Below are 13,351 nucleotides of genomic sequence, written 5' to 3'. Positions count from 1 at the left end.
TTAAGAATACTGTACTCTTAGCTGGAGAATTGCATGATGATGTACAAAAGGCTTTGACCTTTTCAAATCTCCAGTTTCCCTATTTTGCTTTACAAATGTAAAGCATGAAGGGGGAAAAAATGGGTTTTATCCAGAGGAGGTGCTTATTGCACAGTTACAATTTGCATTTACAGAGCAGTGGGTTTCTTCCAGTTTTGAAATAGTTTGGTTGTATTTCAAACTAGCAATTGTGTGAAGAATTTTTTTGTGGTAAGTTAGATGAGAGCAGATCATTCTCTGTGTATGTTCGTGTCCTGACTAACTGCAGTAGTAGTTCCCTGCCTGCAGAGTCTGTTGGGGAGAAGATTCTTCAGTCCTGGAAGAATTGGCTGGCTTTGGCTTACAGATGAATTCAGCCTTGCTTATACAAGTGGTGTAAGATAAAGGTTAAATTTGTGCACCTGAGGCACAGATTTAAATGAGAAGCAGCTGAAGAAAAACATAATATGTCTTGAAAAGTATTTAAATTATCATAAGAATTGAAATTTGAATTCATTTTATACTATAAAGCATTAATCAGCTTTATTTATAAATAAATTCAAATTAGACTGCATAAGTGATCATACTGCTTGAAATAGAAAATAAAGTTATCAATGCTATTTTGATGTTCATGCATTTCTGCATTTTTACATTTTTTCCCTGCATAATTTTTCCTTGTATTTTTCCACTGCTGTTGATTCCATAAATTGAACTTTATTATTCACTGTTTCAGGCCCCATTTATATATGACACTCCATGTAGGCAGTACCCTTCATCTGCTTGAAGGGGCTTGCAGAAGAGGAACATCAGTAACTGAAGTTTATGACTGTTGGGCATAAGTCACTGCTGCATAAATCTTTTGAAGTCTGTCCTTCAAATCTGTCTTTTTGAAGATTAGGAATTCTGTGATATCCTGTGTTCAAGAAACAAAAAAAACCACAAACATTTTAAAGGCCATTTAGTCCAGTCTCCTTCAATGAGTTGAAGGAACATCTTCCACTAGGTCAGGTTGCTCAGAGCCCCATCCAACCTGACCTTGGATGTTTCCAAGGATGGGGCACAACCTCTCAGTGAAACCTGTTCAGTGGTTCACCACCTGCACAGTAAGCAACTTCTTCCTTACATCTAAGCCAAATCAACTTTTAGTTTAAAACCATTATGTTTTGTCCTACTGCAACAGCCCCTGCTTAAGTCTGTCCCCATTTTTCTTACAGACCCTCTTCAAGTGCTGAAAGGCTACAGTGAGGTCTCCTTGGAGCCTCCTCTAGGCTGAAGAAACCCACTTCTCCCAATCTTTCTCTTTTCTGTTGCTTATCCATCTGTGTTGCCATCAACCCCTGGGGTTGTCCCAGTCCAGGTGCAGCACCTTGCACGTGGCCTTCCTAAACTGCATAAGGTTCCATGGGCCCACTTGTCCTGCTTGTCCAGGTCCCTTTGGATGGTATCCTGTCCTTCTGGTGTGTCTGTCACACCTTGCAGTTTGGATCCTAGTTGCATTAAAAAAAAAAAAAAATAGTGACATTGTAAAAACAAAGTACTTCTGTTTTAGGAAACTTGGAGTAAACATATGAGAATTAATAGTATTAATGGTGTATTTTGTGTGATTTTGTAGTAGTCCTCTGAAAAATGCATACCTGCAAGTAGCTTTATAATACCAAAACCATGGTATTTTTATTTCAGGTGTATGGCTAAAACCTTTCTAAAGCATTCAACAAGAATCCTATGAGAATTTTCACTTTCCTTGAGGAAAACCATACTTAAATGATGAGAATTTTGTGTCGGATTTTTGCTTAAATCTATCAAAAAGCTACAACATGGCTTTACTTTTTGGTTTTCTGCAGTTTAGCCGTGAAACACTCTAATTTGCAGAAAACAAGCAAATAAAAAGCAATGTAAAAATTGTGTTCGCTGTTAATATCTTGTTTTTGAGAGCCATTAGTTGAAGTTGCAAATTCTTCTTTTTTAAAAATGTGTATTAATGGGGTTTTGTTTCATGTAAGAGTTTCCAGAGCTGGTGCTGAACTCCATGGCTCTGCTTAGGAGAAGGATTGAAACTGCTTCTGGGCAGCTGTCCATTGCCCTTTAATCCAGGAACCATTTAGACTTTATACTACTGAAGAGTAATCAGAACTGAGTGAAAGAAATGGAGGCATTAGACTAGAAATGATTGAAACCTGGCAGCAGATTTTTTTTTTCTGATCATATGTGGGCAGCTTCCAGACCCTTTGCAATATCCTAGTTCTGCAATAAGAGTTCTGTATGTTAAAAAAAAAATACTGAGAAGCTTTTAAAGGCTATCATCATGTGCTCTGATTGATGCAGGACTTAGGGCAAAAAAGGTCCGCAGCCATTAACTGAAAGTTAAAATAGATGGGCATGGGGGATTGATTTTAGTATTTCCTCAATATTGTTCTCTTCTTTTGAAAATGAAGTGTTCCACAGGTATATTTTTGCATCTTTGGTGTATGTGCTTAAAGTTTGTTATATTTTATCTGTTGCCTGTATTCCAGTGCAAAAACCATTTGTCTCTGTTCTCAGGGCAGCCTCCTTTTCAAGAGTCTTCTTTGTATGCAATAACTGATGCAGCCATAATAAATTGCCCCAACTTTAAGAGGCATGATAAAGCAGACTGGTGAAATTTTTGTGTTGAACTTCCCACTCCTGAAATGTTGAGAGCAGCAGTAGGATAAGAGCTAGAGTTCAGCAGGAATAATTGTGAGCTGGGCTTTTCAGGCCAGCTCTGCTGGTGGACGTCATTTAAACCCGGGGTATTTCAGCTACCTGTGATCTGTCAGGGGATTGTTTTATGTGCTTTTGGATGCCAGTTTCTTTTGGAGTTCTTGAGGGTTGTAGGAAGAAGAGGGGGAACCAGCTTCTGCTTGTCAGTGGGATGGCAGCAGTGACAACCATGGGGCCTCTGTGCAGCAGCCAGGAGGTGTTAGCACCTGCCAGCACCTCTGTGGTGCCGAGCAGGGACTCTGCCAAGGAAAGCTTCTGTTTTTACCAAAACTGAGGCTACAGAGATTCCTGTAAGCAGTGGCAGCTGCTGAGAGCTAAAATCACAGTGGTGGAAGTGAGGGGAAAAGGAGCAGATAAAAGTAACTTGCTGGAGCCATGCAGAGAGGCTGCCATCAGATAAGCCAGAGTGCCAACTGCTCCATGGCATAATGGGAGTATGGATAAACTCCTAGCCTGTAGCATGAGCCTAGGAGTTTGTTGACATGTCTCCTCATTTCCTTTGTCTCCTGCTGATTTATTTTTTGTAGTTTTACCAAAGCTGTTGCAAGGAATACTGATTTATCACATGGTGAGTGAGCCAGCACCTTAACCTTGCTTTGTAAAATTACAGAACTAGAAAAAAACAATAAAATGTATTAATGCAGTAGTAGAGATCCCGGTAACAATACCTCCAAAGAAAACAGACAGTATTATTATTTTTCAATTGTTTTTCATTTGAAAGGCTCTTTATATTTTATTGTAGTTAAATGAATGTGAAAGGTGTGTTCAATTTTTCACCCTGGTTTCCCTATTAATGTTGAAGGGTAGGAAGAAATTATGCTCATTTGTATTCCTGGACTTAATATAAATGAAAAATGAATATTTTATTGCTAATGGCTTTATACAATGCTATTCTGATATCTCAGCAAATTTAGTATATAATTCTATGGCAAAACATAAATATAATAAAAAAAAGCTGAGCTGAGTGCTCTAAATATAACAATAATGCAATGCCTAAATACTAATACAGCAGCTTTTAACTCCTCTATTCCTTTGGAAATGGTATCAGTTTCTTAAACAGTGTAGCTTGTCCTCCCCAGACTTCACAGAGCTTGAGGCTGAGAACTATGTCAAAATGAAGGTTCTTTATAGCAAAACTCTACAACTTTTTCACATATTCATTATTTTACCAGCTTCACTGTGTGTGTACCTTTTCAGTAGCAAATTAATTGTATAGCAGCTACAGAAGGACAGTCAATATTGTGTGTACTTTTGAATCTAAGTGTGTGTATATATATATGTATACACAGTATTTACTTTAGATATGTTAGATGTATTTTATTATATGTATTAGCCTCTATACAGACTGAAAGAGATGGATGTTTGCCAAGGGAAGGGAGAAGGGTAGAGAAGGTGGGAATACTTTTGGGTTCAGAGGGATGGCACAACAGGGCAGGTATTGGTGATGGAATGGGTGCAGGAGTGGGAGAAATGGGAATAGGAGATGCTGTGCAAGTAAAGTAAGAGGTAAGAAAGAGCAGGCAGTCTTGAAGATAGTCTTGGGAGTGCTGGGGGATGAGAGTCTGGGCATGAGCTGGCAATGGGCACTCACAGCCCAGAAAGCCGAACATGTCGTGGGCTCATCGAAAGCAGTGTGGGCAGCAAGGGAGGGAGGGAGGGCATTCTGCCCCTCTGCTCTGCTCTGGTGAGACCCCACCTGCAAGGCTGCGTCAGCTCTGGGGTCCCAGCACAGGAAGATCTTGTTCAGCACTGGAAAGGAGAAAGGAAAACAAGTGGAGCTGGAAGGACTGTGGAGAGCTTACTGCATCTGGGGTAGTTTCTACAGAACCTTCTGACAGGGTGGGAATGGAAGTTCCTGTTGTGCCTTACCCTTAATCCTTCCCTTAAGAATGAAAGCTGCTGTGTTAAGGTGAGAATTCAGCAGATCACCTTCTTACAAAATCAAGGAATTATTGTTCTGCCTTGACCAACTCCACTGTGGAATCTGTTTGTTAAACTAAAAAGTGGGCTTAGCATTCTAGAAACTGTCTGTGGTAATCAGAATTTCTACATTTCAGAAGATGAAATAATGCCTTCTATATATATGCCACATAAATTCAACTTTCGAAAGTCGTTACTATTGAAAACACTGTGGAGCAAATAACATAGCAAAACTCACTAATTTTTTAGCTTTTACTTCTATCAACATTATACAGAAGAAGTGCTGCAGCCTTGAAAAACGTATTTCAAATTGTAAAATGTCACTTGCTTCTTTTCATGTAGTGTGAAGAAAACACCCAGCCTGTCTTCCTTGATTTAATAGCAGATACATACAGATGTTTAAAATGTTTCCTTTAAGCTGTTATTGGATAATTCAGGATAGTTTTGAGAATGAAGCTACTGCATCCAAATAAGTTAAAATACCCTGTCAGGAACATTTCCATACTAAAATTGTAAAAACCCTTCTGAGAACTGATGAAGAAGTGAGAATAATTGCAATCACAACATTTAGGAAGTGCAAAATAGCTTGTTAAAACCTCAATGAAATGCATAGCAATTGAAGGCATCTGAATCTTTTTTTTTGGGAATGACAGAAAAATAAAACATAGCCTCAGATTAAAACATAGTTGTGAAACTCTGGCAAAGTTGTCCATGATGCTTACAAAGTAAAACAAACTTAGGAAACAACTGGACAATTTAGCAGAAAATTATTAATGGAAGTCAGGTTGGCTTCATTGCGTTCAGATTTAAAAAATAAGTTGTGTCAATATTATGGAACATGCCCTCATTTAGATGAAAGCACTGTAAGTCAGGGAAACTGTAGTGAGTTAACTGATCAAAATATTGGAGGAGATAGCAACTGTATCCCTATATACTTATGGGCAAAGGGATATACTGGACAGTAAAGCATGTGTAGCTTTTGGATGTACATTTGGTGTATGTTAAAATGTGTGCCTTCAAGAAAGATATTCATTAATAGCAAGTACAAATAGATTTTTGTCTTGAAGGAATCATGTCTTTTGTAGACTAAAAAAAGATATTACACTGGCTGTAAGGAAATCACAAACATCTTTCAGATCTTCATGGAGAACAGTGAATTGTGAGCATAGGAACTGTTGTGCTGAAACTGGCTCCTAAATCCATGTCTGGCTTTAACAGTGGCTGTCTGTGAGTACTTCAGAGGAACTTGGAGAGCAACCTGGTTTGGAGCATTTTTTTCCTGACCCATCAAGACAGTTGCTTCCCTATATATTTGCCAGCAGCAAATAAATGTATATTCTGTTTATACTTTTGTCCTCTTTAATATAACAGTAGGTGCATTTATTGTTCGTATTGATATCTGGTCCTTTTAAATTCCAGCTGTTATCTTGGTCCCAGTATGTTATATTAGGTAATGATGCATAGCATGCCTGTGTGTTTAAAGGAGGGAGAGGAGTCAGTTCTGTTCTCTGATTTTGACCCTTCTCAGTTTGATTAATTGATTAGTTCTGTTCTAAGTGTTTTATCTGGAAGTGCAGGAAAACAGTGGATCTCTATGCAGGGAAGATGTAGAAGTTTGAGAGAGCCCAGAGGTTTTCTCTGATGGCCTCTTCTTTGAGTGGATGCTGACCAGACATTTTCTTTCACATACAGATTATGACTGTGGTGTGGAGTATCAGGTAGTTCCTGTGAGTGCTGTGATGCAGGCTTTGGAGAAAGAAAGTGTCTTTGTGACTGGAGTTGAAAAAACCCACACTGAACCTACTGTGAGAGACAACCATCTTTTTTTCTGCAAAGCTGAATGCAGTTTGAGAAAAAAAAAGTGTACATTTGAAAGATCTCCTGCAAGGAAGGAAAAGCAATTGAAATAGACAGCCTGCAGATTAAAATCCCTGGAGAGCACTTGGTTCTCTCAGTTGCCTGCTGAAAGAGCAGAAAAAGCTGATTTTATATGATATTATTAGGGAAGAATATACAATAACAAAATGTCAAGGCTGGATAGTATAGTCAATGAAGTATGAAAGAAACAATAGAAACTGAAGAGGGAGTAGAGTTTTGCTTAAGGAAATCGGTTCTCCACTGTGTTGTCAACAAAGCATTTGCATCTGTGAAAGCAACCCCCTGGTTTTCATTAGGATAAAAACATGACTGGAGTTGCATTTGATATCATGTGTCATAGTAGCAGTCCCAACTGAGAGAGTCACAGCCACTGATGATCCCGCGGGTCTTCTCTGAAAGACATGTTAACCCCAAAGGCATTGTCCAAATTAGTTTTGAAATTAGATTCTGCTTGCAATAGAAGTGAAGGGGATTTTTAGAGATTAACTTGTGGTGATTTTGCTGTTGGGAAGGTAAAAATGGTTTTCTCCTACATATTAATGGACCCTTCATGTAACCTCTCTGTGGCAGGAAGTTGTCTGACAAGGAAACTTGTGTCTCTGTTTATTATGAGTTGTGCAGAGGAAAGCAGGGAGAACAGACAGATGGGGAGGATGAGCAAGATAAAATCCAGGTGAAAATAAAGAGCAGAAAGGAAGATATATTTGCTGTTAAACAAATGCATTAGTTATGTAATGACATATATGTCGTTGTCTGTTGTAAGAAAAGTGATATTTCTGTGCCTATAAAAACAGACTTTTTTCCCCACTTTGTATGCACTGAATTGTAAACCAGCAACCTCCCATTCTCAATAGTTCAGCTTTCTACTTTGTTTAGAAATTTCAAAACCTTGATCAAGGTGTTGCCCTTGTCCTAGCTACCAACTTATTTTTATGCTAAGGAATTTCATATTGCCATTTTAGAAACTGAAAGCCAGATAATAATGGTAATTTGTGCTTTGTGCTTTCATGTTCTTACACTTCTGCAATTAATATAAAGAGAAGAGAGGTAACTTGGTAAATTTAAATATGTGAGTAAATTAAGTTGATATTAAATATAAAACAGTGTGAAAATACAGTCTGAGTCTAAACTATTTCAAACACAGTAGCCCTTCAACAAACCATATATGCTTTATGTTACTTGCTGGTTATGGGCTTTATAATTGATTTGGGCTAATGAGAAGGTTGAAAGAGCTTCTTTTCAGCTATTTTTCCAGGTGGAAATAACTAACAGTCAACAAAATATTCTTCTAACCCCTCCTTGGCGGAAGAAAAATATGCAAAGTATTAGATTTAAGAGACTTCCTGAAAACTCAGACCTTCTGAAAAAAAAAACCAAAAGGAAACAAAAAAACAAACCCAGTACTGAAGGTACAAATACTGCTAAGTGGCAGATGAGTATCTTATCTTTTATGAGGTGGAATTTCCCAACTTCCCCAGGTGATTGGCTTTGCTTAGATTGTGAGAGGAATCAGGACTAGTCTGTGTGCCTGTGTACTAATTGCTGATTGAGAATCAGTAGGTAATTGAACCACTGAAACCTTCCCCAGCCATCTGTACGTCGTGGAGCGTAAAAAGAGGTAGCAAGACACAGTAGCAGCTGTAATTTATACTTCACCCCTGCAATGGGAGCTGCAAGAACTCAGGTCAGATGCAAGACCCACACAGCCTTCCTAGCTTTGGGAGCAGCAAGCTCCAGGCAAATACTGGAAAATAATACTTAATTGTCTCAGCTGTTAATTGCATGCATTAGTAATTAGTAAGATATTTAGCTGTATTTTCTAAGGAAGGAGATGTGACATGGATTTATAAATAACTACCTGAATTGTATCCATAGATATTACAAAACACATTTTAAGCAGACTCTCACTCCATTCTTAGTGAGAGTGATGGGAGATATTGAGGGATGTTACTCAAACCTGATAGAGGGGGAGAGGTGAAAGCTTTTATTGTGTGTCTACTATTTTCTTTAATCTAAACCAATTTTCATTTTTTTTGGCCTCAGTTGTTTATAGAAAATTTACTTGTTGGAAGTATATGTATGAGCAAAACCTCTTCACGACATTAAATAATACAGAAATTACAGAAATCAGAGCACTCCAAAACTGTGTAGGAGAGCACTGCACACCCTGGATAAATAACTGGATGATTCTGTCATTGTTTTTAACCTCCCTTCATAGCTTTGAGCAAATTACTTTCCCTTCTTTTTCACTTCCATGGATAAAATGGGATAATGATATTTAAGTACAATATTTAATAAAAATACTGTGCAGACCCATTAATAAATCCATTTGCAGGTCTTTGATTACCCTCAGTATATCAAAATGTCACTACTGAGCTTGCTGACTGCACTTATTTAATTTCCTAGTTCTACTCAACTTCTAGATTATAAAACGATATTTTCTGACATAACTTATGATACAACTAAAACTATCACTCTGAAAGTCACTTCAACACTCATCCACTACCCCTTAGACAAAGCTATAAAGTACACAGATTGTCTTTTCTTCAGTTAATTTAAAGATTTATTGGATCTCTAGCTCTAATATCCACTGAAGGTTTTCTCTGTCACTATTAACTCCTTAGATCAATAAATTGTGATACTGGTCTCCTGAGGGGTCAGTGTCTGCCAGCTACCATTTCAGTATTTACCCCTGTTGAAAAGCAGTTGTAGCAAATTAAATTGGCTTCTGTTGGTGGATGGTCCTTATTTTATGGCACAATTAATGAAGGCTGACAGATAGGCCACTTCCTGAAGAATGTCAGATTAAAGGCAAGGGTTTGTAGCAAGAAAAATCTGAATTTATGCGTTGAATCTGCTTTCATTTATAGAAGAGCTGCTGAAGACTGGAAGATGACTCTTCAAAAGAAGGAGTCTTTTTCAAAGGAGCATGTTTTTAACACTGTGCACGTACCTTATCTTCTGTGTTGCTGGAGAGCCACTGACTGCAGTCTCTAATCTGCTGTTAGACAGTTTACATTATTGTGTAGGTTTGTGAAATGTTCTGCTTTGAGGAAGGTAGAGACAAGTGGAATAAAACAAAACCAAGCCTGTAACTACTTTAAAGCAGCTCTAGAAACAGCTGCTTTCACTTCCATCGAGATCCATTGATGAGAATTTGTCCTCAAACAGGATCCTGACCTTGGATCTCCAAAATTAATGTAGCAATGGGAAAAGTTTATTCTCTTGGACTTGTTTTCTTCCTTTGTCTCATTATCAGGAAACTCCCTGATCACAGTTTTAACATTGCTCTCCAAGGATAAAAGATTAGCATGGCATGTCAGTGACTCCAAGGTACCTTTTCAACTGCACAGTAAGGATGATGTATATTTAGACTGATGCGAGAAATTAGAATAAAACTTTAGTGTTGATGTTTGCAATCATGGAAAAGTTAGTGACAAAATTCTAATAATGTCAGTTTTCTGGATATTAGCAGCCTGTTCCAATCAAAACAAAATGGCCTAAAAGCACTGAGAGAAATGCTCACAGGTTTGTTTTTTTGGTTTTTTTTTTGGCAAGGGCAGGATGGTATTTTTCTCAGCTGTTGTTCTGAGAAATACTTGAATTGCTTGGTTTTCAGGTATTATGAAAATGTAGGTGATTAGTTTAGGTGATTAAAGCTGTGCAAATTTTCTGCCCTCTGGTAAACTGAGAGATTTCCAGTGACACATGGCAAAGGCTCAGTCAACAAAACCCAGCTGTGCATTTTGTGCATAAAAAACACATATTAAAATGATAGTTGCACAGCAAAGTACTGTAAAATCAGATGTCCTAATTTTGTCTAATATTTTGAATTAAGATACAAATTATGTTTATTTAGCATTTGCGATGACTTACAACATGTAATTATAGCCTCATGGTATAGCATCTTGTGGTTAACTTATAACTAAAACCTATCAAGTTTATGCTGGACTTGAAGTGAGTGGCTGCTTTTATGAGAACACAGTTGTTTTAGACAACATCAAATAAAAAGTCCCCATTGAGTAAATTCCTCACAGTGATTTTTTTTTTATATGTATGGGGAGCTTTAGACTGCAAAGTGTGATTATGATAAACACACCACAGAGAGCAAATTTAAGTGGGGAGTGTGCGTTGTTTGAAAGTGTTAGTATATTGCTTCAGGAAGGCAAGCTATCAACATCCTTCATAGCAGTGATTAGTTTGTAAGGGTTTGGGTTTTTTATTAGCTTGAGAAACAACCCTTTTGGTGCTGTCTCACTCAGTCCTCCACTATAATAAACTGTGTTAGTGCCACTGGGTTTAATTAATTTACACAGGCACGATAGTGCTCTGCTTTCCTTAGAGAGGAAAATGACTGAAGGTGTTGGAGGGGCTGCTGGGAGTTTGTATATGTGGACAGCTCTAGGCTCTCCTACCAGTTCTCCTGTCTGGCCAGTCATGATGCCCCTCCTAACACACCCCCCACCACCAACAGCCCTTTCGGTTCAGGGATGGTGCCGTAGCAGTGTGACATTGGACCTGGGCTGGCTCCTGTCCAGTCATCGTGGAAGAGCAGATGTTTTTCTGAGGCCATCCTCTGGATGTGCCCTGAGGTGTTTTGTGACAACACCAGCATCATCCTCAGGGCTGTTAAACCTTCCTTGGATTCCATCTATCCCAGAACAATGTGCAGCTCATGCTTTGCAGATTTTCCTAGTGATGTTGTTTCAGTGCTTAAAGATGGGTCTGCCCTCCTACACACTTCTGATTGCAAATTAGGGCACTTGATTTGGTTTGGAAATCAGATGTTTGATTCCTCCCCCCCCCCTTAGTTTTTTTTTTCCTATTCTATGTAAATTAAAAGGTGAATTGTCTTCTGCTGAGTTGCTGGTATTTGAGGCAAAACATTCCCACAGACGTGTCTAGTTTTGTCTGCACTCTGTGTTTAATGTAGAACAGCTAAGTTTCACTTCATTTTGTAAATATTATTGGGCAGTTTTCTTGATGATCAGGTGCAGGAGTCCGAGTTAAAATTTGTTATGTTTCTGAATACAAAGATGCTGGCTTTCTGACATGCTGCAATCGCTATTCCTCAACATCATCTCTGTGTTCTGTGGGTTATAAATTATCTGTCTCTTTCTCTAGGATAATTACCATGGCCCCCTTCTTTTTCATTTACTTGCATCCCTATTATTTAGCAAGTAACGTTTGTCTTTACTTTCAGCTATGGTGTAACTGATAGGTATCTAATTTTGCTCCCGTTTTCTCAGTGGTTGTCAACTTTGAAGTCTCTGTGCCCAGATTTGGATTTGACACAGGGATTTTGTACTCAAAATTTTGTCTTTTTTAATCCCTGACCAGTTGGCTGAGTAAAATGCAGTGTCTCTCCATAAACATCTTCTGACGAATGAACTGTTAGAAATTACTGGGTGGAGCAGTGAGCTTCACTTGCAGAATTTGGGTTTATCAAAGGACTTAGAGTAGATTCATAGTGATGCAAAAACAGGTATCAGATTAGTGCACAGGTTGAATTTATGAAATCATTCTGCATTGCAGTGCTACATTGTGAAAAGAAATGCACTACTAGGCCATGCAAACTTGTTGATATTTTTTAAATTCTTAATTTCTGTTTTATTTGTGGTCATGGTGGATTTTTTTTTTTTATTTTAGCACTTAGGGACTTCTTTTCCCAAGAGGTAGCATTATTCTAGTTTTCTTCAGAACTGTGATATTATTTATATATGTTTTTAAACTCCAAATTTTGTTCTTCTATTATTATTACCATTCTCTATTGTTAAGAGTCACACACTTGTTTTAATATCTGTCACATCTGTAAAAATAATGACCATGCTAACCAACAGGTTACCGAAATATGATTTGAAGGGGTAGGGTTCTCAGTCAATCTTTCAAGCATTTTGACTTGACAGATCCATTGAACTATACTGAATTATTTTGATTTATATCTTTGGTCATCACTGTTTCTTTTCTTGTATTAGTGCTTGTTTGTAAGGTATATTGACTCATGCGAGTGGGATCTTTTTTTAAACATTGAGCTTAATATTTTCCTGCAATATTTTGCTTTCCTGTTAATATTTCCTTCTAAATACACTGTTGAGCCATCCCAAAAATAATTTCAAATTTTATGTCATAGTTTCTTTTGAGATGAATAAATTTTTCTATAGGAACAAATATGAACAGCATGTTTGTGTACTTCTGCATGTGTTTCAGTATTTGAATGGGGAGGTAATTCAAAATAAAATGCAAATACTTACCCATTAGTGAAATACTTGAACTAATTACAAGCAAATAAAGTACAGGTTGCAGTTGTCAGTCTAATTCTGTTGGATTTCCAGTGCTGTTTTCAAGCTCTTTCATTCCCCCCTCCTCCAAAATGTGAAAAAATTGTCCATAGAAGTTGATTGGAAATGCAAACTTCTGTGTGCTTTTCTTTCAGAGTACAGACATGAGCCCAGCTGGCAGCACAGCCTCCCTCCCTGTTAGCCCCCTTCCTGAGGAGCCCTTGTTTTTTAAGGTACAGTTAATTCATTTATTCATAAATATTGTCTATTAATCTTGGCTTATCATGTTATCTGCTGTACTGTGAAGTGCTATTGTTCCTTCTTCCTTTTCTTCAAATTACTGTGATGTCAGCAGATGTTCTGTGTATATACCATGCAATTTTCAAGAAATACCTAGAATACCATGTTGGTTTTGAATAGTTTTCCAGCAGACTACAGCTGTGAATTGTTATTTGTAAGACTCTGGTTTTATCCGTCATCCCATTTGGATATTTGCGTTCCTGTACAAGTGTGTGTCA

At 37.8% G+C, this 13,351-nt stretch overlaps 1 protein-coding gene across 8 annotated transcripts in view; it reads left to right on the top strand.

The window, feature by feature from the left end:
• CCSER1 (coiled-coil serine rich protein 1) overlaps positions 1-13,351 on the top strand; it is a 615,878-nt gene that overhangs the window by 281,529 nt on the left and 320,998 nt on the right. For all 8 annotated transcript variants that reach the window (XM_038134232.1, XM_038134233.1, XM_038134236.1 and 5 more), the window contains one exon: positions 12,989-13,066. In XM_038134232.1, coding sequence (XP_037990160.1) covers positions 12,989-13,066 — 78 coding nt within the window. The remainder of the gene's footprint in view (positions 1-12,988; positions 13,067-13,351) is intronic.

Source organism: Motacilla alba, chromosome 4, assembly GCF_015832195.1.
Source record: "Motacilla alba alba isolate MOTALB_02 chromosome 4, Motacilla_alba_V1.0_pri, whole genome shotgun sequence".
In the NCBI taxonomy this organism is placed as follows: domain Eukaryota; kingdom Metazoa; phylum Chordata; class Aves; order Passeriformes; family Motacillidae; genus Motacilla; species Motacilla alba.
The sequence above is the reverse complement of the archived record's forward strand: the minus strand, read 5'-3'. Positions and strand labels throughout refer to the sequence as shown.